General features: G+C 45.0%; 1 protein-coding gene across 13 annotated transcripts in view; it reads right to left on the bottom strand.

Annotated features, from left to right (window-relative positions):
• Nucleotides 1-26433, bottom strand: part of RGS6 (regulator of G protein signaling 6) — a 633391-nt gene that overhangs the window by 33819 nt on the left and 573139 nt on the right. For all 13 annotated transcript variants that reach the window (XM_077937729.1, XM_077937733.1, XM_015144012.3 and 10 more), the window contains 2 exon segments: nucleotides 22897-23022; nucleotides 14403-14589 (listed from right to left, as the gene is read on the bottom strand). In XM_077937729.1, coding sequence (XP_077793855.1) covers nucleotides 14403-14589; nucleotides 22897-23022 — 313 coding nt within the window.

Below are 26433 nucleotides of genomic sequence, written 5' to 3'. Positions count from 1 at the left end.
TCTTCTTCCAATATAAGGGTGTTTACACTGAAAATCTGTTGTTTAGTGCAGCTGCCTTCATCAATGATCTTAGCTAGATCTTCTGGATAACGTGCTGCAGCTTCTATATCAGTACTTGCTATTTCCCTTTGCACTTCTATGTTATGGACTTGAACCAACCTCTGCTAGCTTCAAACTTTTCTACTGCAGCTTCCTCACCTCTTTCAGCCTTCACAGACTTGAAGCAAGGTAGGTCCTTGCTCTGGATTAGGCTTTGGCTTAAGGGAATGTTGTGTCTGATTGGATCTTCTATTCAGACCACCGAAATTGTCTCCACATCAGCAATAAGGTTGTTTTGCTTTCTTATCATTTGTGTGTTCTCTGGAGTAGCATGTTTAATCTTCAATAACCTTTACTTTGTATTCACACCTTGGCTGTTTGGCACAAGCGGCCTAGCTTTCAGTGTACCTTGGCTTTCAACATGCCTTCCTCACTAAGCTTAATCATTTCTAGTTTTTGATTTAAAGTTAGAGACATGTGACTGTTACTTTTGCTTGAACACTTAGAGACCACTGCAGAGTTATTAACTAGCCCAATTTCAATATAGCTGTCATTTCAGGGAATAGAGAGGCCCAAGGAGAGGGAAAGAGATGGGGGGAATGGCTGGTTGGTAAAGCAGTCAGAAAACAAACACACACGACATGTATTGATTAAGTTCATTGTCTCATACGGGTGCAGTTGGGCACCCCCAGAGCAATTACAACAGTAACATTGAAGATCACCAACCACAGAACACCATGAAAATATAATCATAATAAAAAAGCTTAATGTTGCAAGAATTACCAAATTGTGACACAGACACAAAGTGAGCACACGTTATTGGAAAAATGGTGCTGATAGACTCACTTGATGCGAGGTTGCCGCGAACCTTCAATTTGTAAAAAACACAGTATCTACAAGGCATAGTAAAGGGAAGTGCAATAAAACGAGGTGTGCCTGTATATGGAATGGAAGACAATCACACTCACAGAAGCAGAGAGCAGAATGGCAGTTCTACCAGGGGCTGGTGGGGAGTGGGAAGGACTGGGGAGACATTGGTCAAAGGACACCACATTTTAATTAGAGAGAGAGAATAAGTTCAAGAGTTCTCTTAAACATCATGGTGACTAGAGACTGAAGTTAGAATCAATATATTACATACTTGAAAATTGCTAAGAGAGTAGATTTTAAGTGTTCTCACTATAAACAATAAGTGTGTGAGGCCATGCATATGTTAAATGGCTTGATTTAAACATTCCACAATGTATACATACATCAAAATTTCCTGCTGTATACCATAACTACATACAACTTTTACATCTCAATTTAAAAAATAAACAAAAAGAAAGTGAAAGTAGAAAGCAGAAAATGTCTTGGTCACATGTGAGGACCTCTTGGTTTCATCTTTGGTTGGAACCCAAGGAATCTTGTTTTGGGACTTATTCTTCCTGAGATACCCTCATATTTACAAAAGCAGGGGAGTTACCCAACTAATGGGAATAAACCCACTGGAAGGACTCAAATGAAATTAAACAGTGGCTTGGTTCTTTTTTTTTTTTTTTTGAGACAAAGTCTCGCTCTGTCACTCAGGCAGTGGTGCGATCTCAGTTCACTGCAACTTCTGCCTCCCGGGTTCAAGTGATTCTCGTGCCTCAGCCTCCTGAATAGCTGGGACTACAGTTGCACACCACCACACCCAGCTAATTTTTGTATTTTTAGTAGAGATGGGGTTTCACCATGTTGGCCAGGCTGGTCTCAAACTCCTGGCCTTAAGTGATCTGCCCATCTGAGCCTCCCAAAGTGCTGGGATTACAGGCGTGAGCCACTACGCCCGGCCTCAAATAGTGGCCTGGTTCTGATACTACTTGGATAGTTCAGACGTATTCTGATTTAACAAACTTAGTGTGAACATACTTCACTCAGTGTTTTTCTGAAAATTTTAGTCAAAAATCCAGCTCACTCTTAAGTGCCTTGAGGAACAGTATGTGTTTATCTTTTACAGATGCATAGTGTCTAGCACAGGGTCAGATGTTAGTCGAATATACATGTTCACTGAAATGTCTGTTGGAATTTAATGTTCAGCGAGTTTACTGGCTCCATACTTGTTTGGGTTTATGACCGCATCAAATTCCTGCTCTCTGCACAGAAGGAGAATGAGGATTACACTCAGCTCAGAGGAGCATGAGTATCTTGGCTCAGCCATCCCTAATGGTCTCGGAGCCCAGGCTGAGGGGTATCATTGGTCTTTGCTTTCATTTATCATCTCTTCAAATTGTTCTGTTTTTTTTTTTTTTTTTTTTTTTTTGAGATGGAGTCTTGCCCAGGCTGGAGTGCAGTGGTGTGATCTTGACTCATGGCAACCTTCACCTCACGGGTTCAAGCAATTCTCCTGCCTAAGCCTCCCAAGTAGCTGGGATTACAAGCATGAACCACCATGCCTGGCTAATTTTAATATATTTTTTAGTAGAGACAGTGTTTCACCACGTTGGCCAGGCTGGTCTCAAGCCTCTGGCCTCAAGTGATTCACCTGCCTCGGCCTCCCAAAGTGCTGGGATTACAGCCATGAGCCACCACACCCGGCCAAATTATTCTAACATTTAAAGCTTAGGTACAAATGTCAGTCCAGAGTAAAAATGACACATTGCCTCCTTGTATCAGGCATCGCTTCTTTCTGGCTGACAGAGCCAGGTGGCTCCTGAGTCATCTGGAAAAGCCTATCATAGTGCCTGGACCCTCTCCAGACCCTTCTCCAAAACAACAATTCCCTGCTTCTTGTTCTGACTTCTCAAAGGAATTGAAATCCCCAATCAATATCTCACAATACCCCTCTGCTGCCCCATGAGCAGTGAGGAAGCCTCTCCTAGCCAGCTCTTCTGGCTCAGCAACAAATTTCCCCTCTGATCCAGCTAATTCCTATAGACTCACTGTAGGAAGGAAAAGCCTGGTTCATGAAGAGAAAGAACTTGCCAATCAAAATAGAGCAGGATAAAGCAGATGCCTAAACATTGAATCAAAATAATATTCAGCAAATAGTTATTGAGCATTTACTAGGTGCCAGGACACTGTGTCAGACACTGAGATAACAGCCTGAATAAGACAAATAGGTCCCCAATGTCATAAAGCATAGATCCAACTAGGCAAGATAGACTTTGCACAGAGATGCATTTAGCCAATTCTGCTAAGGGCTGCAGAGATGAAGTACAGGCACAGGGTATGAATGGGTGTACCCGGGGATGACATATCCTGCTACAAGTGGGGAATGGTGGCCTACTAACCAGAAAGATTCTCATCAAAGTGGAAAGATCTGAGTAGACAGACAGAATTATGTCTCCTAATTCTGTGGGAATTGCCGGGAGGGAGGGTCTGGTATTGCAGCTTCACAGTCTGATCTATCAGAGGAGAAAGACAATCAAGGGGCAAGGAGGAAAGGGCAGCAGAGAGAGGTGGTCCATTCTCAGGAGGCCCATGTGGTCAGAGGAGCAGTTTAGGCACCACTCCCATCTTCTCCATGGCATATGGCCAACTCCAAAGCCAGATACCAAGGTGAGGATGTGGGGGGAAACATGAGGATAAGAACACAACCTATTGGAGGATGAATCCTGTGAGGTGGTCTTACCGTGCCAAACCCATTGCTAGCCCTTGCCCACCATTATAACAGCCTCAACCACCCTTCAAGGGAGCAACCAACCACAGCAATAATAGCAGCTCCAAGGTGCCGGTCTGAGAAAAACAGAATCTGAGAACCTCTGCGGATCTCTCACACCCTGTACAGACCTCATAGCTTCAGCCTCCCTCTGGCCTGGGCCTCTCTTTTCCACAGCCTAGGGATCTGTGACTCTTTCCTGCCCTGCAACTCCTCCCCCAAGCAACAAAATGCAGCCTTTGATGATCCAGTTATGGAACTGTGTTCTTTCCTCCTTGCCAGCTTTGTCTAGGAAACACAAAGACAGTAAACAGGGAGTGGGTGAACGGAGAACTGAGATTTTTCTGGGAATGAGAATTAAGATTGGACTCAGGGTCTTTGGCCATTTCCCAAATGCAATGAGTTTATCTCTGCCAGGGACAGCAAGTGTACAAAGCTCTTGGCAGTGACCTCTGCTGATTTATGGGGGTGCTGATTTGTTTCCCCTATTCTGCAGACAACCAGTCTTAAGGGAAATGTATATTCAGAATCTGCAAAGTGCAAGGGAGCCACTGGCAAAACCAGCCAAGCCAAGCCCCTGCTGAGAGTAAATTCCTAAGGGGATGGAGAAAAAGCGCGCTCACTTGCTCGCGTGCTCTCTCTCTTTCTTGCTTTGTCTTGTCTTGTTTTATTTTGTCTTGCCTTATCTTCTTCCTTCCCTTCCCACTTCCTTCATCTCTCCCTCCCTCTTAGTCTCTTTCTTGCCCTCTCTCTCTCTCTCTTTATGCAACAGAGATGACCGAGTTGACTATGAATAAGCAGAACTACCAGAGGTCACTCCCATCTTGGGATGCAGTGGAGAGGCACCTCCTCCAAAGAGGATGAGGGTGGTTCTCTATATGATGATAAACCAATGCTTCAGGGCTCTAAATCGCACTGGTGTCTTAGCTAGAGTCCTCAGCAGTGGGAGGCATCATATCCCTGGAGTGGTTGACGGCTGTAGTGCAGGGATGTTACCCCGATGAGCCACTCCACCTTCATTTTCTCTTCTTGGGCCAGGGGACCTCTGCTTGCCTGGGATGCTAAAGCAGGATCAAAACCAACTAGAATCAATAGAGTCCGAGGCACAGTGAGAGCTGGAGAGAGCATGCAGTACAAACTGTCTCAAAACCACACCTGCTGAAAATCAATATTTTGCTATGAGAGTCCTCATTTGGAAATCTCCTTTCTTTTTGACAAAACACAGTGACTCTCTCAAGAGGTGGGGAAGGTAATCAGACAAATGACTGGGGCCCTGGGCTGCAAGCACGCAGCTGAACTCCTCAAGAAGACCCTTATGTCCTCTCCTTTGCTGTGGGCTCCTAAGACAGCACAGATCTCATTTCCCAGCTTCAGAACGTCCTCCTGGAGTGGAGAACCACTCGGCTGGAGCATTGCACAGTGGCCAAGAGCTCTTCTTGTGATTTTCAAGTATCCTATTTTTCTTTTCACAGGTGTGTGTGCCTCATTTCTGCCCTCCATACCTAAGCTGCCTAGAATCACATCCAGACTTTGGGAGCTTTTGGGTCCCATGTAGTCTCTTGAAGGAAAATGAGGCTGTGTGGACAGAATGTGGTGTTGCTGTGTGGGGTGATGGAGAAGGAACTGGACTGGTAGCCAAAGGCTCACCTTTCTAGTCCTGTCAATCACACAATTAAATGTGGAAGTAGAAGTGGAAGCACTACAAAAATGATTATACATGTCAAGTGGCAATAATAATTTCATGCTGTGACTGTCCTTGCAAGGGATGATTTGTGGGATGAGAGAGATTCTGGAGAAAGAAGCAAAGAGGATTTGGGAGCAGAGTCTAGCTGTACTATTTTAGTTGTTGGTGATGTTTGCTCTGAAGCAGTGTTTAGGTTTAAACACCCCCATTTTACAAATGAAACTCTAACAGGTCAGGTGGCTTACCCAAGGTAAGTATGGAGCCAGAATTTGAACCCAGAGCTGTGTGACCCCCAAGCTCATGCTCTTCTCACATTGATGTGCTGCTTTTCATTGTCCTTCACTTGGATCCAAAGGGGAGTCAGTACTGGTTGGCTGAGATAAAGTCCCTCCATGTGTGGGTGCAGGAAAGTTAGGAGCCTCCTCTTGAGTCCTAAATCTGAGTCATCTAGTAGGTATGACCACTGCTTACGATTCCCTTTTGGGTACCATTCACTATCACTGCTGTGAGCAATGGTAATGGCCAAGACACAAGGGATGGCCCAGGCTCTGGTTTCTCACTTAACAGGCAGTCCATGCACAACTTGCCATCTATACTTGAAGGGAGCTGTGAACATCTTTGGAAGCAAGGTGCCAACCTGGTAAAGTGTTGAGGGCTGATGGGCCCTTTGGAAGTCATAAGTCTGTATCCTCGAGCCTCACCTTTCAAGATATTTGAATATGTTTGACCAAATGTCCTCAGACCTTAGGCATGGTTAGCTGAAGCCTAGGGAAAATGAGCTTTTCTTCAGCATGGTTCTTGCAGGACAGCATGGCGGTGAGGACTTGAAGTGGATCACAAATCCGTATCTGCTTAACAAACATAGAAGAGGCAACAGAAAAGATACTGCAATACGGACATCCACATAAGTGAAAGATAGGAAGCTGTTGCTCCTTCTGGATGCATCTTTGGATGAACAACCTGGGACCATGTGGATCTAAAATGAGAAGCACCCCCTTTGGATTTCCTTAGCCTCCTAAGTAGGACATGGGAGCCCCTTGTTTCCACATAAGGCATCATTCCAGGTCATAAGAGGATGTGAGAGTAAATGATCATTTGCTTTTACTCTGCAAAGCATCTATAAAAACAGATTTAATTTAACTAGCCAAAGGGCACAGTATTTTCATGCTGTTCAATCCCTATTCTTAGATAAGGGTAGCTTCAAAGACAGCTTTGCATATTGTCTTTCACCTATCCAAATGCCAGGGATATTAACTTAGAAAACTGTTTTCCTTTTCCTCCTCAAGGAGGTCATGGGGTTTGGTGTAAGGAACCTAGGCTCAGAAGTAGCAACCAAGAAATTTTGGAATTGAACTCTTTGATGTCTTCTCTCAGTAGCTGTCAGGAACTACTAGTCTGTGTGGTAATAAACAGAACTGATCACAAACGACTGATTTATTCTTTGCAAAATGCATCCCTCCCTCTGCTGTTCATCTCCCAAAAATAAAACCACCCACAGGATAAAATGAGCAACTCTTGGAGCAAGCAGTGTCACAGAATTCCTTATTAAAATATGTCTGGCATGAGAGTCTAACAGGAAATGGCCTCCAATAGAGGATTAATACCAGGAAACTTGGTGTGGTCTTGTGATACTGGCACGCAATGCCACCACCTCCACCACTGGAGCAAAGATGAACAGCTGGGAAGACTTCTCCTTCTGAGTAATCTGGGCAAACCTGAAATCATACTCCACTGGGCTTTGGCTTTTAAATAAAGCAAATGGTAGAAACCTTGCATTCCTTAATCAAGTTGCATTTAAACGTCTACACTTAGGTAATAATATAAACTCTTTGCTAGAGACTTCTTGTCTGCTCATGGTGGGTGTGGACTTGACGGTATCTTTCTCAGGTCTTTTATCACCCAGACCTCATTCTGGCCTTGAGCATGCTCTTTGATCCTTTTGTGAGTTCATCATGGCCAAGTAGAGCTGTGGTAAGTCAGACCAAGGGCCACTTAAGGAAAGGAACCCACCTATGCATTTGTATATTCACAGCGCCTAGAACATCTGACACTTAGTGGGTTTTCTAAGTTTTGCTGAATTGGCACATTGTAGGAATTTAATTTAACCTGCCTTTCTTGACTACCTACTAGGTGTACTCCCCAAGGTTGTCTCTCCAAAGTTGAAAGCTAAGAGACAAATTGTCCCTTCATTGATGATAGGCACAGCTGAAAAGGTTGTAATTCTGGAATGAATTGTCAGCATTTAGCTGACATTCAGCATTCAGCATTACCTTTGTGATGTAGGAACTTATAAAAGGTAAAGAAGATCGAATTTCTGCTCCCATGAAAGAACTTTCAAATCCAGAGGTCTGGAAGACCCAGACACTCCAGGTACAGGGCAGGGTGGGGTATCTCAGCAGGTACCACAGGTCAGAAAAGCAGTGGGGTTGGGACAAATAGGAAGGTGAGGTGGGGAACTGCAAGGACCAAAGCCAATGGGGCTGGGCTGGCTCATCCTACTCCACTATCAGTCCACTTAAAGGACAGATTTCCAATCTAATCCTATCTCAATGAAGTGCTTTCTTAGGTCTGGTTGGTTTTGTTTGTAATGAATGATGTGCTTTTAGATAAGCTCTGCCTGATGGTGAAAAAAGCCATCTGGGCCTCCTATTTCCCACGTTATTTCCCTCTGCACAGAACATCAGGCCGCACAGGTCAGGGTCTCCCAACTTGAATGGGAGAATGGATGTTCACGACATGGGTGGATGGGCAGATGGATACATGATTGAATGGATCCAGGGACATCGTCCTTGGAACATCCTTGGTACTCTGAGACTTGTTAAAGGGAAACCAAGCAGCCACTGTGCTGGCAGCTGATTCCTACCTCTTCTAGAGCCTGTGAAGGCTTTGGAAAGAGGCAAATGCCCTACAAGGCAGCTGAAGGTTCTCAATACTTCCTGTGGTTTAATTCTCTCCACCAACAACTGCCAGCAGAACTTTAAATGACATGCCCCAGGATTCGGATCTCTCTCCTGGCTCCAGCCTACACTGCCCATCACCATGGGATTCACCCTCTTCCAGGTAAGAGCCTTCAATGCCTTGCTACTGTCTTCAGGATGAGAAGCTCAGATTCCTTAGGATGCACTCCAGGACCTGAAAATTCCGTTTTTATATCCTTTTCTGGCGTTTTTTCCCATCTAAGGGCAGATATTTTGAGAGAATTTCTTTTGGATCCATCTTGGAATTATGAGACCCACACAGTACTAAAGTCATTAATTTTTGTGAGTTCACACTTACAAATATACAGCACTTTTTACTTTTTCAAAGATTTTTCAGGGCTATTACCTCATCTGATTTCTCTAAAATCCTTAGCGGGCTGTAGAGAAGACATCACCCCCATCACCCAGATGAGGAAACTAAGGCACAAAAGGTCAAGGCCCTTGCCTCAGACCACATAGCAAGTAGGTGACAATGTAAGTCCTTTGAGGCCCCATGGTTGGGAACAGATAATTCAATCCATAGCATAAAGAACCGAGTCCTTTAAAAAAAATAATCATGGTCCATATTTTTTTCTCCTCTCACAAGGCTAAATCTATGAAATTGGAACAACACAGCAAACAGCTGAGGGCTATGGTCACAGCCCACAGACCTTTATGAAAGATTTGGTCTTGGCCCAAATTTTCAGAAAAGCTAAATGGATCAGCAAAACACAAGTGCAAATGCTGGGCCCAGGCTGACAGGGTGTCTTGTGAAATATTTCCACAGGAAGCAAATACAGGCAATTAACTTGGCTCTAACAATGCATGTGGTCAAATAAGAAACAAAACCCTTGGCGAGAGGCTGCACCCCACTCCCTGCTTCGGGTGCATCCATAAATCTGGCTGTACTTTCACTCAGGCTACTGAGCGCTAACGTTAAAGCATATGACCACCGCAGGGGGTTTATGAGAACCATCATGACCAGCTGAGGAAGCTGCCCAGAGACCCTGAGCCCCATGGGTTGAGGTGTTAACATCCCCATTTAACAGAGGGGCAAACTGAGAAGAGAAAGTTTTAATAATTTAAATGTATAATTCTAGAAGGAACTGCTAGACTCTTGGCCTTTCTCTAGGGACTAGAACTTCTCCAGGTCTCAGTGCAACCACCAAGCCCTCAGCACTAACAATCCAGAGACAGTGTGGTCTGAGCAGAACCTTGGCCAGCAAGTGAGGACATCTATCTGAGTGCAAGTCCTGGCTGGTCATGGGCTGCTAAGGATTTTAACCTCCTTTTTATACCTGGGAACTTCTCAACTGCGGCTACTTTGCTGGGGCAGGCAGCCTGCACTGGCCAGGAAGGTAAGGCAGTGTTGAGTGATGTCTAGGGACAAACCATGGGATTAGACAACAGAAGACGGTGGGGACAGATGCCTAAATGACTTGATTTTCCAGAAAGTTAAATGAGAGAAATTTAAAATTTCTCTCTGGTATTCTCTTTAGTCAGATTTTTGAAAAGTAGATTAATTATAAAAAAGTCACATGGTGACTCACGCCTGTAATCCCAATAGTTTAGGAGGCACCTGCTGACCTTTGCGCCACAACACTCAATCCTGATATAGAAACATTCACAATTCAGATTGCTGTGTTGCCATGGCTGCACCAAAACAAAGTCTCCTCTAACTTACTCTCTCCCCGAAACTGAAGATCCATCATGCCCAATCCTCTATCCTGTAGCTTTCTGGATTTCTTGAAGCATTTCAATAATTTTCATTACAGGTGCTAAATTATTTTGTTTAGCACAGGGTCAGAAACTACAGCCTGGGATTCCAATCTGCAGATACAGACCTGTGATCTAGATCTTTACATCCCATGAGTGAAGAACAGTATTTATGTTTTTGAGTGGCTGAAAAAAAAACTAAAAGAAGAATTGTATTTTGTGAAAAATTATATGAAATTGGATTTCACGGTTCATAAATAAACACGGCCATAGGTCCTCGTGTCGTTTACATTGCTATGGTGTTGCACTGTAGCTGCTTCTGTATGGCAGAATCGAATAGTTGTGACATAGACCACATGACTCACACAGCCTGCAATGTCTACTATCTGGCTCTGTTTAGGAAAAATTTAGTTTTTTAACTGACCCCTGTTTTAGGTAAAGGGCAGGTTACAGGATCACATTATTTGCAAAATCACCCTGTTGTGGAATGAATGTTGTGTCTTCCTAAATTTCATATTGTTGAAGCCCTGATCCCAGTGTGGTGGTACTTGGAGGTGGGTCTTTTGGGAGGTAATTAGGTTTAGATGAGGTCATGAGAGAGGCCCTTATGATGGGATTAGTGTTCTTGTAAGAAGAGGAAGAGAGACTAGAGTGCACATCCTGCTGCAAGGACACAGCAAGAAGGGGCCACCTGCAAGCCAGGAAGAGAGCCCTCACCAGCAGCCAAATCTGCTGACACCTTAATTTTGGATTTCTCAGTCTTGAGAACTGTGATAAACACATTTCTGTAGTTTAAGCCACTCAGTCTGTGCTACTTTGTTGTAGCAGCCTGAGCAGAACTTACACATAGCTACACACACAAATCAAGGAAGAAAATACACCAAAATAGGGGTTATCTCTGGGCATTAAGGTTACACAAAATTATTTTAAAATTTTCACCAAATACATTAAACATAAAAGCTTAAAAAGAGAATATTAGTGACATTAGAAAAATAAGATGGTAGTATTTACTCTGTCTTACTGTAGGCCAGACACTGTTAGTGGTTGACATGCTTCCTTTCACCTGGTCCCCATTCCACCCCTATGCACAGGCTCCACTGCAACCCTGTTCTACAGATGAAGAAAGGAAGACTCAGGGAATTTAAGTAACTTGTCCAGGTCACTCTGCTAGAAAGGAACACTTTGTATATTTATGGTAGAAATACACTTCAGAAGTGATAGGAAATTGGGCTAAAAATAGGGATTGGCTTTGGAAGAGTTTTATTTGAATTCATGGGAGACTAATCCTAGCAGATAATGAAGATGATGGGATGCTTAAGATATCCTCATGTCTAATCTACCTCACCAGATTGCTGTGGAAATGAGATAGAATGCATTTAGAAGTACCTGGAAAATGGTAGAGCACTGTACTAATGGAGGTTGGATGTTGAGAAACTTGTCAATATCTCACCTTCATTAGGCTGACTTCCCCACTTCTTCCATCAAACCTTTCTTGAAGTAGAAACAACATAAATGTCCAAGAAGAGAGGACTGGTTGACTAAACTATGGTGCCTCCACACAACGGAATAGTATGCAACAATTAAAGAACCAGGCGATAATCACCCTGTTGCTGTATTTTTAGCGTTGTGGTTTAGAGGCTGTTCTGTGTAGTATAAAGCAAATGAGTAATTATGCTATCATCCACAGTGCCCTTGAAAGTCAGGATTCTCAGGGTAGAGAAAAGAGGCACAGATGTAAGAAACGAGTGGTTAAATAAAATCCCCTGTAGGTCAGAATTTGAATTAAAAGTATCAGTATGAACTCATGATGTATTTTTATTATAAACAAAAACACATTTCCTAGCTCTGTCAACTGAAAAGGGCTAGACATGATAAACTATCTAGGAACAATGAAACACTCTTAAGTGCCTAGATTTTAGTCTCTAAATACCATTTGCCACTAAGAGGAATCAGGGGTCCTTGGAGAAATGGCTTATTCTGGGTAAGGGCAAAGACTGGAATATCTTAGCTTCCTTGCTATTTGGATGACATCAAAGATCACTAGGGCTGTGCCAGAAAGAGCCAACTGGCCAGAGATGGCAAAATCCAAGCATCAATAAAAATAATAAGCAAACAGATTAAAACCTAGCACATATGTTGAAACCCATGAGTTCACAAAGATAGTAAAATCAAAACAGTAGACCCTAATGTTTACCATAGGAAGATAACAGTAAACCACTCATTTTGAAAACTGGAAAACGAAGGGAGAGAATCAAACATTTATCCTGCTTTTCTTATGTGAATTGTACTGCTAGTTAATCCCATAGTGGTGGAGGGAAGTTTCTCTTTATGAAAGTATTCCAGCTAATAAGTGAAGAAAGAATAAAATTAGTATGTCATCATTTTGTAACCTCTAATTAACTAATGGATATAAGTGATGGACATCAATATCTGCAAAAAGGGCAAAAAGAGAGGTGGCTAGACATGTGCCTTCTGATAGGAGAGCACCACACAATCTATGAAGTAGTTTTGTCCATAAAAATCAAGACTAAATCTGATTAAATATCTAAAAAAACTAATTTATAGGAAAGAGAGATGATAGAAGAACATTCTAAATAGTACCACAGAGCTGCAATCAGAAAAATCCAGAGCTTGGAACTCTTTATAGGACAAAGGATCTAATTCCTTCATCAAATACATTGCAAGGGGATGTGAGAAGGGGAGGGAGATAAAGGATATTGTGGCAATGTTAAAACAAAAGGATCCTTTTTGTAAAAGATACATATCTAAGTTTACAGATGAAATGCTGCAATATCTTGGATTTGTTTTAAAGTAACTTGGTGGCAGGTGAAAAAGTAGGTGGGGTTAGAGATAAAGCAAGATCAGACGTGTACTGATGATTTTTACGGCTGGATGAGGGTCTATAAAGGTTTGCTGTTTTGCTGTTTCCACTTTTCCAAGTGTTTAAAAGTTTTCATAATAGAAAATTAAAATAAATCCCTCCTATGTCATGCTTGGAGTGGTAACACTGTGCTAGATGCATCAAGGTTCTCACCAGTATCACTCCTCTTGTGTTTCATAAATATTGGAGCTTTGAGCTTCAGCTCGTTCATGCAGGAAACCCCCATGGAACTTCCCTGTCACTCTCCTCTCTGACCATGTCAATATGGTGCTTCAAAGTATACGTACATACACATAAGCAAAAATATCTCAGCAAAGCGCTCTCATGACTCAAACATTCTGCTTTCAAGCTGCAAGGGGTATATGAAGGAGTCATGATTTCATGATTGGCACAGGCATTCGATGGAGCTCGTGACCAGGGGAGAGAAGAAGATAGTTATGGTGTTGAGGCTGGTAGGTGTTTTCATCTTGAAGTTCTGAGCAAATGACAAGGCAAATCCGGATGATAAGCGACACTGTGTTCTCACCCCATTATTTGCATTGGTGCAGCTACACTGAGTTTCCTAAATCAGACAATAATGTCTGCAAGAGAGCAAACTACCCAAATTCTTTACCGGGGGCCCTAGACGTGAGAGACGTAAGTGGGGTCAAGGAGATAAGCAAAATCTTAAGCCCTGTCACTGGGTGTGGGATGGTGACAGGAAATAGAAATTAGGGGCCAGGAAGTAAGAAACCAACCCAATGCTTATTTTTAGAAATGGCACCTTCCAGCCGTCAAAATTTAGTCTGCTGGTTAGGGTGGTTCCTGTTTCTTTAGCCAGCATCATCAGCATCTGTGAGCATCCTAATTGTGTCCTACAGGGTTGGGAGTCCCTCCTGCAGGCTTGCTTTAACCCAGGGTTCACCCATTCGGGGCACTTTTCGCACTGTTGAAGTTGCCCATTTACTTGTCTGTCTCCCACACTTGCTGGTAACCTCGCTGAGAACGGGCTTTTGCCTGTTCTTTGTGGTGTCTTATCACATAGTGCAGAGCCTGGAATATAGATGTGCGTAAAAACTATTCACTGCAGAGCTGGAGATCACTGCGGAAGCAGTGTAGAGAGGTGGTTATCAGTGTGGGCTTCAGAGGTAGACAGATGTGGGTTTGACTCATGGCCCTGCCAACTCACTACACCCACTTCCCCAATGCTGTGTTCTGGTTTCCAGATTCTACCACTAACTTATTACAAGGCTTCAGATTTTGTAAAACACTTTGAGGCTTTCCTGGAACAACTAAAGCATATAACTGCACATTTTGGTTTCTAGGTAATATCGTAACTCCTCTGGGAAAATGATCCTGGGATTTTGCTGTGCACCTATCTGAAATGATTTCCACTGATGAACTTAAAAATAACCAAATACGAAATTTTAACTACCCACAATGCCTTGAACTTATGTTAATAGGTCAGGCAATGAAGTGGACAAATGAACACCTTATGACAACCACTTGAGTAGATAAGCAAACCTGGGCGTCTTCAAATGTATATCTCCCTCCATCTTTGACATTTTGACTGGTAATCTCATAGCTGTGAGAATCCAGGTTGATTGCACTTGGAGCCCCTGGAGCCAGAAACTCTTGCCAGATTTCTTCTACCCTCTTGGCCACATCCTGTAGGGGTTGTTTCTTAAGATCTTGGACAGCCAGCCAGAACCTGAAGTGGGAGCAGAAACACAGTCAGTTCCAGAGGGCTCAGCATCGGGATGTTGCTGGAGATGGCCCCAGAGCTGATGTCCCATGAAATCCATTCTGCTGCATCTCTCAGCCTCCCCTGATGCCACTGTGTGGGGCTGCAAAGACCATGGAGATTGCTGAAAATATCAAAGGTGTTCCTATTGTGCAGAACAGAAAAGAATTGCATATTAAAAGATCAATGTGCTTCTCGTTATCAAAACGAGATTTCTCTCCCTCTACGTGAAGATTTCTCAACCTCAGCACTATTGCCACTTCAGGCTGGATAATTCTTTGTTGTTGAGGCTATTCTGTGTAATGTACGATGTTTAGCAGCAACCTTGGCCTCTACCCACTAGATGCCAATAGCAACCCCCCTTCCCAAGTTTTGACAACTAAAAATGTTTCAAAACATTGCCCCATGTCCCCTGGGAGATGAACTCACTCCTGGTTGAGAATACCTGTGCTACATACATGCCACCATGCAGACAGTGTGAGTCCCTTTGTCAAATCTAGTTGGGATCAACTGATGGCATCAACATGGAGGAAAGATCACAGAAGAGGCAGGATCCTGGAATCATAAAGACTATCTGTGTAAGAATAAACCAGCCATTCCTATTATAGATGGAGAAACTGAGCCAGTGCACATCAGTGCTCAGCATGGTGCTTGGCAAATAGTAGGCGCTCAATACGTGGGTTTCAGAGTGAAGATGGGCGCATCTGGAACAATGCTGAAGAGGCATACCATGAAAATTTCTCTGCAGAATGGTTCTCCTTCTGCAGAGGGAAAGAGAGAAAAATCTGCTCACTTCCATATTTGCGTCTGTTTAATCCCTCAGCATCCACATGGGAGCAGGGAGCGCTTTTCTGCTGAGAGCAGCAGCAGCCAGAGCCAAAGCTTGGACAACAGCTACTGGGTCTTGAGGATGGTTCCCAAGGCAGCCTTGCAGCAGGATCCAGGTCTGGTTGTCATATCCTTTGCCCTGTGAACGGACAGGCCAGCTCCCCGATCAGTGAGTAAGAGAGTAGGTCCTGTGCTGGTTCCTACAGCAGTGGGAATCACAGGTAGTCTAGTCAACAGAAAGGGAGGGACAAGCAAAGTTGAACCATGACATGGTGGAAAGTGCGGACAGTGCATTCAATCTGTCATCAAATTTCATCCAAAGTAAGATGTACTTGGGTTTTGTGTGTGTGTGTGTATGTGTGTGTGTGTGTGTGCATGCGCGCGAGGGGGGTGGCGGGGGCGGTGGTTAAACATGTTTTTCAGTTGCTGTTCAGAGAAATGTCTTTGGAGCCAAGTGCATGGCCCAAAGGTGCCACTCAGTGGCAGACTGGAGTAATGCAACCCCATTTCTGCAAGGCGAGCAGACTGTGTGTGTGTGTATGTGTGTGTGAGTGTATGTGTGTCTGTGTGTGTGTCCCCAAATGCTGGGCTCCAACTCTTCCCCTGATTTGCCATTTTTTGCCATTTAGGATTCTGATGATATCCTTACAGCGACCCCTCAGTGACCCTGTAGAGCCAAGCGTAAGGCAGAGAAGGCTTCACGGCTTCCATCAGATCAGGAAGCAGGCTCTGCCCTCGTCCTGTCTATGCCGTATTTTGCCTTGGTGTGCCTTTCCGGGTGCCTCTCACTTCATCTCTGAAATGGGCACCGAGTGGATGGAGGGATATGTGGCACGGCTCTGGAAAACCTGCTATCCAGACTTAACTCAGAAATGCTTTCAGGTCCTGTGAGGGGGAGCTGAGGAAGGGTCAGTGTGGCGGCCACAGGCTCAGTGCTGGCCCAACGTGATCCCTCGGATTCCAGCCCTCTCTCTGCAGGTGGCCTGGGCAGATACTACTGCCCAGCTCTTGCTGCTGCCATCTGGCGTCCCCTGCCCTTCTGCAGCTCTCTGACAGCCGCAAGTCCTGGGTGCTCAGGTCCTTCTGGCTTCTGGGTGAGAGGAAAGTAGTCGTGTTCCTTTATCCCGAGTCCAGAGATGGTGGGGAAGGAAGGGCTTGAAAGGAGCTGTTCCCCTGCCTCATTGTTCAGGTGGGCCCTTGACTCTCGAGCTGGGGCACTGGTCTCCTCCATCTCCCTTGCCTCCATCTCCCTTGCCTGCCCTAGGTTCCGTAGGGCCCTCTGTCCACTCTCTCAGGCCTGCCGTGAAAAGAAGGAAGTGGCTGGGAGGCTTGCAGGTGAAAACGGCCATCTGCTGACAAGAGCACCTACAAGGCTTTCTCTGCCTGGAAGGCCACGTCTGACCAGTAGGTGAACGATGCGGGAACCTGGCTCTAAAGGAAGAAGCCAGTGCTGGTTTTTCCAAGGACCAGAAGGGGTCAAGTGTCCAGAGACGAAGTCAGTGAGTGCTCCTCAGCCGCATGCTGGGCAGACAGGGGAACCAGGTTCACACAGGGAGGCCGCCTGGGCTGAATCCCCGGCTGGAAGTAACCTTCTGGGTCAGCGTCTTCCCATGCCCCCGGCCCCTGCAACTCCTCACACAAATGGATGACACCTGGGTGATTTCCTGCCCCCTCAATCAATGCCACATGGGAGGTCACCTTCTGTCATCTCTGTCAGCACTGAGGAGGAGCTGTGAGCCCCTCTGGGAAGGCCCTGAGGACCCCGGGAGCTCTGCACACTCTCTGCGGTTCCTGAGGACTCAGGGTCCTTTTTGCAGGATGGTTTGGGGGCCACATGAAAATGCACATCACTCAGCTGGATACAGAGAGGTCCCGGAGCTGATGGAAATACAAATTTCAGCATCATTTTTTTTGGTGGGGAGACAGGATCTTACTTTGCCGCCCAAACTGGAGTGCAGTGGCTCCATCTTGGCTCACTGCAACCTCCGCCTCTCAGGTTCAAGCAATTCTCCTGTCTCAGCCTCCTGAGTAGCTGGGATTACAGGGGCATGTCACCATGCTCAGCTAATTTTTGCATTTTTAACGGAGACGGGGTTTCACCATGTTGGCTGGTCTGGTCTTGAACTCCCGGCCTCAAGTAATCTGCCTGCCTCAGCCTCCCAAAATGCTGGGATGATAGGCGTGAGCCATTGCACCAGGTCCCAGAATCAAATTTAATAAACTTTTATGTAAAAATAAAACAGTTTTCTTTGTCACATAAAACCAAGAATTTTTTTAAGTACAAGTGAAAACAACAGGCATGCTGGAGGAAGACGAAGGGGGAGGGTATGGGGTAACATTTCTTAGACAGCAGTTTTCTCCCCTGCACACACTGTGGACTCTCCCCTGCCTTCTGTCTGCTTTGGAGTTGACCTGCCTTGTGTCTCTCAGGCAACAGCAAAACTGCTGTCACAACAGCATGCTGATGTCCCGTATGTGTTTACCATCGCTGGTTTCAAGGAACCTTTGTGTCAATTTGAAATTCAGAACAGGCTTTGGTTAGTGTTGGCCATCTTCGAGCCCCACAGGCCTGAGCCGGGAAATCGGAACCCAGGCTGCCCAGGCCACACTTCCCCCTGCAAAGAGCCATAGCAGCTCCTCTCTGCACATCTGCTGTCCATGGGAGGCCCACTGAGGCTTTGGAAGCTTCTGCTCTTATCAAAAACCTGCAGGTACCGCTCCTCCTCGAGGGCAGTGGCAGGGAGTGAAATGCCAGTAGCCGCATGAAATCCACCCATCCTGTACTAAGCCTCCACGGCTTGCAGCAGAAGGGCCGTTGTGACTGGCAGGACACAAGGACTGGTATCTGGGAGACCACCTGTCCTGCCTCGTCCCTGGTCCCTGCCAATTGTCATAGCAGCAGTGGGGAGGCAGCCCCTGTGCAGGCATTTGATCTGTGTTCATGACTTAGAAATGCTGGCGGGGAAACTAGCTTTTGGAGTGAGACAGCCTGGGCTCAGATACCACTGGGGCAAAGCCGTGGAGAACAGGACTGGAGGACCATCTAGGGGCTGCCCCAGTGAGAGCCTCCTTTCTCCTTAGAGGCTTTCAAAGAAGAGGATTTTCTCAAGGCTGGCTGGGTAAGACAAACCATTTGGCCCTTGATCATTCTCCATCCTACCAGGAGGTCTGGGCAGTTCCTTAGTCACCAGTTAACTTTTCATAAACTAGAATTTTCATGGGTTAGAAAATACAGCTTTTGGTTCGTTCCCAGAGAAAAAGCAAACTCCAGGAGAGAAGAAAGTGTTTCTATGCCCTCTGCTGGTCAACCGGAGATGTAGGAAGCAGGGCTTAAACTTGGTTTAGTTCCTGGCAGGGCTGAAATTCCCGGGTGCCTACATAAGTAAGTAACCACCCCCAGCACCACTGAAGCTGAGTTCTGTTCACTGGGCAGTGGCTGAAACACTGCAGATGGTTGTGGTGTCGTGGAAGTCACCTCTGTTCCTATTAATCATGGGTTTGGTAAGTGGTGGATCCTGCTGGGCCTAGTGAACCTTCTGAGGTCTTCCTAGGACTCAGGGCAACTGCCAGAGACGAGAGCTCTCTAGACGAACCTGGCACCCCACTGTGTTCTCTTTTAATTGCTTCTCCCTTCAGCCGACACTGTGTGGAACTCGGATCATCAATCTGCAGGTTAGAAGAACAACTGCCTTCTCTCAGGAGATGTTACAGCTCATAAAAAATGTACGGGGGACACTCTTTGCTGTGGGTTTTGATTTTTAACTCATTCTGTGCCATGCAGCAGAGGGTGTCAAGCCAGGGAGGACAAAGATTTGTGTAGGAGAGATGCGAGAGAGGGTGAAAAGATGGCAAGGAGAGACTGTCATTATTCTGGGAAAATGCACAAAGCAGGCAGAAGGATGAGGCCAAGAAACGGAGTGGAGCTCCCTGCATCAGAGCTGTGAGGCCCCTGCCTTGTGGACAGAAGCCATGTGCATTCCCAAGGCGCTCAGCAAACAGCTGTCTGTGGGTCCAAAGGGAGCCTGCACCTAGCTCAGGGTGGGTCAGAAAAGGAGGAAAAGAGGTAGACCCTGCCACAGAGAGCTCACAGCTTCAGCAAAATGCACTGCTGGTCATACCCCACCCAGTCCACGGAGATGACGCCCCCATCCTCATCTCACAGACCCAACCAGAAGAAATTGATCAAAGGGGACGCCAACTTCTATTACATCATCATAGAAATCATTCCTTAAAGGATCCAGGGTGACACTTCGGGGCTCCTCCATTCCACATTCTGAAGCTCTGATACCAATTCAGCTGCTTGGCTACTTAACTGGCACCCCATGGGTTGTGCAAAAATGTTATGATCTAAGCAGCCCTTTCACTGGAGAGATGAGAGGGAGCACAGGAGGACAGAGGAAGTGGAGAAGCACTTTGTAATCTACCCAGGTGAGTTCTGGTCAGGCTTTTTCCTGCCATGCTCCAATGCCAGTGGCCTGGGCCCCTCACCAATCTTGCAGAGAAGGAACGACTCCAGCACGGCCAACATGGCAGGTTGGCAGGATCCTCAAGTTGTGCCATATTGCACAACTCCCAGGGGCCTCCATGGCATGGGCCACAGTGGAGGTGCATCTGTACGGCCGTGCCTGGCTGCCCTGATATTTATTCAGTCAGCTCTGAATCCGCAGGCCCTGTGCCACGGTTGGTGCCAAGCTGATATCTGCAGCTGAAGGAATGAACACAAAGGAAAAGGGAAGAGGCTGCCCCATGACGGGTGACAGAAGAGTCCTACAGTTATGTGATTTACAGCTGAGCTTCTCTCCCACCCATCATGTATCCAGTTATGCTGAATATCATAAAAATGGAATTTGGGCATCCAGAGAGGATTTTAGAGGCTCTTGGCTATCCTCTTCCTCCCTGCTATTCTATTTTTCTTACTCCCTTTCCTGTCATGGAGCAGGGGTGACCCTCTGAAGTCTGGATTTCTGCATGCTGGGGGTGTGGCTTAGGCTCTGGTACATGAACACATGCTCACACGCATGCTTTCACCCAAGATTAAATGTAGCCCTCCTGGCACGGGGAAAGGAGCTGGCAGAGGCGCAGGAGGTGATGGCAGGAAGAAGCACTGAACACCTGCCAGGGACACACTCCTTGGTGCACTCTGGGTTTTAAGTGTGATGCATAATTTGTGAAACGAGTCTGAACTGATATGTGGTTCTGGCTACATGCAGGGCTTTCCGGAATGAATGCTCTGACCAGGCAAGGTGGCAGCTGAGCCAGTGGATGCTCCTGGGACCCTCACAATGACCAAACTCTGGTTCATTCTTCAAGCTCTCTGCAATAGTGCATGCAGCAGAGGGTGCTGAGGCTACTTGTGGGCTTAGAGGTAGTTAGGTAAAGGGAGCCTCTATACCACTCCATCTTGCAGACCCAAGGGGAACAGGTAAGAAAGGGAGATGAGAAGGACTCCCAGGGGTGGCTCATAGGGATCATGGAGGGGGTGGAAACTGGGACTGAGCTGGCTACACAGAGGCCACCTGGGTCCATCAAGCTGGCCACAGAGAGCTTTCCTTCCTATACCCGGGAGGCTAGTCTGAGCACCACCCTAGTGAAGAGTATTGGAAATCAAACCTTATGTTACAAATACTTCATTAGGCATTGAAGTGAAGCTCTGAGATGTGTTTGGAATCATGCCTCAGCATAAGGAAAGGCTCTTGTATAATAACCCAAAATAAGATACTTAGCCTTATCTGGTTTATAACAGACACGTGGATGCCTAGAACAGCACGCTCTGTACAGCTAGTCGGCATCTACCTGTCCTCCCAGGACCTTATGGAGTGGGAGAGGCCCATCGGCCACCCCTTTCCTCATTTGGTCCTCCAGCTTGGAATATTCTCTCTCCTTCTTCTTTGTCTACTATTATCCTGTGCATTCTTCAAAGTCCAGCTTATGATTTAACCACTTCAGCTTTGATTCTTCTCCTTTAAATGCTTTCAAAATGGTTCTTAGAGTTTACACTCATTTATAGACATTCAATGATTCAATAATTTCTTGTGTTTTTTCCTCAAGGACCTACAAGGTCGTTGCAGGCAAAGATCACACATCTTGACTTGTGTCTCTCAGCAGACTCTCACAGGGCTTGATACAGCACAGGTGTAGCATAAATATCACTTGATTGACATATGGGACCGAGATGGTCTCACTTGAAATAAGTGCATGGATATTGCACATTAACTTTGGAGGGGTAGTCCTTTGCCCGCAGTACATGCTTTGAGGTTTTTTTTGGTTTTTTTTTTTTAGATGGAGTCTTGCTCTATTGCCCAGGCTGTAGTGCAGTGGCTGGATCTTGGCTCACTGCAAGCTCCGCCTCCCGGGTTTACGCCATTCTCCTGCCTCAGCCTCCCGAGTAGCTGGGACTACAGGCGCATACCACTTCACCCAGCTAGGTTTTTGTATTTTTTAGTAGAGACGGTGAGTTTTTAAAGTAATACAATATTTAAACATTATTAAGACATCGTTAAAGAAAACAGCACTGGAAGACGGGTGTTTCCCTGCTCTATAAACCAGAACCTGGTACAAAGAATAAAGAAAGAGAGAGATTCCATCTTACCCATTAAGAAGTCACCAGTTTGCTAAGATCACTAGGTAAGTCTCAGATAAGTCACATTTTCTGCAGATTTCTGATTCTTCATCTAATACCATAAAAGTCTAAATAAACAAGTTCCCAAATTTTTCATGATCAAGGAGACTTTTCCTTTTAATTTACCCCCTTTTCTTCCTCTCATATAGGACCTGAGGTTTTGAATATCTTATTTTTTTCTCCTATTAAACAGTAATTATTAATACATTTCCCTCATCAGGTATTATAGACCAATAGGAACAATCAGGTGTTCTCACTGGCATCAGATGATCAGAGTAACCACTATTTGGAGTTGACAGAAGTCATTCTCAAAGAAAAAAACATGTTTTTATTAGCTGCTACAGTTACATCTCCAGTTATCGAGTGATATTTACTTTGCTCTTTGAAATTCTGAAATGAGCCCACTGACTCCTCCCTCTGCTGTTTAGCTTCTCAGATATTCAGGACCCCAAGACTGGGGAGTTTTGAGGAGAGAGCCTCTGAGGTGCCTCTGTACTCTGAAGCTCCCTGGTTCTATGGCTGTACTTAACGAATGATGTTGTCAAATCCGTTCAACTATTTAATTATTATTGAAGACTTATTTCCAATTAGTTGAACAAAGGTCACATAGACTTGAACTGAAGTATGCTGGTGTTAGTAGGTGCTATTATGGTGGTGACAGAGTTGCATATTTTAATTTGTTCTTCTCTATTTCAACCTCAGCCAGATTAGCTGGCATTTGAATTTGAACCCTGATAATGTTTCATTGAGAAAGAGAGATGGAGAGACGGATTATGCAAATTTCTTCACACACGTTCCGCACACAGTTCAAACTTAGAGAGATTTACCTGAGGTTTTCTGAACTGAATTCGGACTCCAGGAATCGTAGAAACTGGTCCCGCCCCACCTGGTCCTTCAATATCTCATCGAAAGAGAAGCCCCATCTTTTTACTCGCTGTTGGCTGGGCTCTTTGCTTTGGGTGAAGGAAGAAGGTTTAAAAAAGATCAATACCAGAGAAAAGCTTGTGTCATATTCTCTTCAGTGACTCAAATCTGTTTTGCAGTCACTCACCAAAAGGAAACATCTCATATTTAAGGGGCAGATTCTACAAAAGCTGCACAAATTTCAAATGCAGACTTTGGTACACCAACAGTAACCAATGGTGAACAGTTTCTTTAAGGAGGCATGTTAAGTGATGATCACCGGCATTACCTTCAAACGGCTGCTGTCTACCATGCCATTGATTAAGCTCCCTGGACTGTTCCTAGCAATTATGGACCCACCTTTTGACTCTGTAATTTTTTCACTAGTACTATAACCAGGATGCTTCATGGACCCAATCTTTCATCAGAACACATTATCCTCCACCTCCCATCCCTTCCTCAATCCTCAGGGGAGAAATTAGGGTCCTGTTTCGAGCCAAGTGATGTACAACTGGTCAGAAATGTATTGACACATCCAGAATAAAGCATATTCTCTTGTCAGAAGCAGAATGTTACATGCATTTATTACCAACCATGTACGGTGCTTACTGTGTGCTAGACACTGTCTCAAGCATTTGAAATCTGTTAACTCACTGAGTCCTCACAACTACTCTGTGAAAAATGTACTAGTATTATTCCCATTTTCCAGATAGGGAAAGTAAGGCCTCACGATAGTCTGCCTAAGGACACACAGCCAGGAAGTCATGAAGTCCAGAATCAAATCTAGACAGCAAGGCTCCAGAGGGCATCCAGTTTTGTTTTGTTTTTTTTTTCTTTTTCTTTTTTGAGATGGAGTCTCACTCTGTCGCCCAGGCTGGAGTGCAGTGGCGTAATCGCGGCTCGCTGCAACCTCCATCCCCTGGGTTCGAGCAATTCTCCTGCCTCAGCCTCCCGAGTGGCTGGGACTACAGGCGCATACCACCACATCTGGCTAATTTTTTTGTATTTTTAATAGAGACAGGGTTTCACTGTGTTAGCCAGGATGGTCTTGATCTCCTGACCTCGTGACCACCCGTCTCAGCCTCCCAAAGTGCTGGTATTACAGGTGTGAGCCACTGCACCCAGCCCCAGTTCTTAATTCTGCTATGCTGCATAGCTCATCTTTGCTATGCTGTCTCACATTCAGACTAAAGTATGGGCATTGGTCTAATTCTTCTGGTGTCGGGCAATAAGAATATTTCCTTCAGCTTCTGTCTTTCCATTTAAAGCCCACTTGCTGTATTTATTTTGTTGGCCCTTGAAACAGCAGTAAGGTCCTAACTCACAAGTCACACGCTGCAACTCTTCCCTATTCAAGCTGTGGTCTGTGAACCAGAAGAAGAACCATAGGCCCCACCTGCACCTGCTAAATCATAACCTACAGTTCAACAAGAGCCCAGGTGATTTACATCCACATTACAACTTGGGAAACATTGGTCTGGCAATACTCATTTTTCCTCTTTTAAAAAATAGACGCATATATTTTATTATTTCTAACAGACAGTAAGAGATTAAATCATGTTTCCTCCTATTATGGAGCTGACATATTCTCAATACTTAGAAAACTGCACTTAGTAAAAAAAAGAGAGAGAGCTGTGTGTGGGAAAGCTTGGAAAAGCAAATAACTGTAGACTGGCACTGTCCAGTATAATTTCCTGTGATGATGAAAATATTTCATAATTGTGTTCTCCAGTATGGCAGCCACTAGCCCCATGTGGCTATTGGGCAGTTGAAAAGTGGCTAGTGTGACTGATGAACTGAATTTCAAATTGCATTTAATTTTAAATAATTCAAATTTAAATTTAAATAGCTACATGTGGCTACTGGCTACTATATTGGTATGCAGCTCTAGATATACCCCATCCAAACCCAACTACTTCTGCACCAACACACATAATCAGCAACAGCAGTATCTTCTAATTACAACGATGACGACCAATAGATCATGAGCTTGGGGGTCAGGGAGCCTCTGGCTTGCAACTCTGCATTTCCAGACATAGTCCAATAGGGTCATGGTGGTAGACTAACCCTATCAGGTCAAACAATGGGAGATTCCATGCAAGATCTCTTCCAAAGCACCAGGCTAGGCATGAAGACAAATCCTGGATTCTCTCAAACGCAAGTCACAGACCTAATCAAACTCAATAACTTTCAAGGGAACCAAAAATACTGTTTATGGAAGAATTCCCCTGGGGTTGAGGCTAGCAGCAAATTTAAGCAAATGTCCAGAGATTGCAGGACATTGTTTCTTTCTGCCAAGGTCATGCTGTAAAGGATGGACCTAACCATTTACTCTTTACCAGTCTTCTCCAGGGTTGGTACTAGTGGCAGCTGTACCTGGACTGAGGGCTGTGCCCATAGTAGCAGCTGTAGAAATTTACTCAGACTTTGTAGTGACTGCCTCATGGATGCACACTCACCACCAGTGTCACCCCTTTCTGGTACCCAGGTGGTGAGTCCACATTCATTCCACTAGATTCCTTGGTGGTGGCAAGAGTGGGAGAAAGGCAATTTTTGGAGTGGGCCAGAAATCTTGGGGTGTCACTGTAGATGTAGAATCAGAGGGAGGCTTAGGACAGAAGTTGGGGGTATCTGGAAAATTGCAAGGTCACAATTCAGCAGAAATAAGTGGGTCTAGAGAGCCAGGGTACCCTGATGTATTAGTTTCTTAGGATTGCCATAACAAAGGACTAACAAACTGGGTGGCTTAAAAGAGCAGAAATTCATTCTCTCACAGTTCTGGAGGCCAGACGTCCAAAATCAAGGTGTTGACAGGGCCATGCTCTCTTGGAAGGCTTTAGGGGAGAACCAGCTTCATGACTTTTCCTTAGCCTCTGATGTCGGCATTCTTCAGCTTGCAGATGCATCACTGCACTCTCTCCTCCTGTGTTTCTGTGTCTCCACATGGTGTTTGCTCTGTATGTGTCTGTGTCTCTGCTTTCTCTTCTTACACAGTCATAAGTCATATTGGATTAGAGGCCCACCCTATTCAAGTATGACCTCATCTTAACTACCTGCATCTGCAACAACTCAATTTCCAAATAAGTCAGATTCTGAGGTTCTGGGAAAGACATGAATTTTTAGATGATACAATGTAACCACGTATCCTTGGCTTCCCTCAACTATCCATTATTCACAATCGTATTTCTACAACGGATGATCCACATTTCTTCCTTGTTTTCCTAGTACGATTTCACCATTGGGAGTCTGTTCTATTAAAAGCTTCCTGGATACAACTTCCCTATACATATCTCTTCTGTATCACTTGAGCATTCCCAGTATCATCCACTTTAAGGTTTAAGAAAAGACTTGAACTTTTCTTAAAAGTTCAAGTGTTGCTACCACTGAATGGTCTCTTGTGGTTATAACATAATTCTGCAAATTAAAATATCTTTCAACATCCAACTCCAGGTGAGTGGTAC

This window comes from Macaca mulatta, chromosome 7, assembly GCF_049350105.2.
Source record: "Macaca mulatta isolate MMU2019108-1 chromosome 7, T2T-MMU8v2.0, whole genome shotgun sequence".
Lineage (NCBI taxonomy): Eukaryota > Metazoa > Chordata > Mammalia > Primates > Cercopithecidae > Macaca > Macaca mulatta.
The sequence above is the reverse complement of the archived record's forward strand: the minus strand, read 5'-3'. Positions and strand labels throughout refer to the sequence as shown.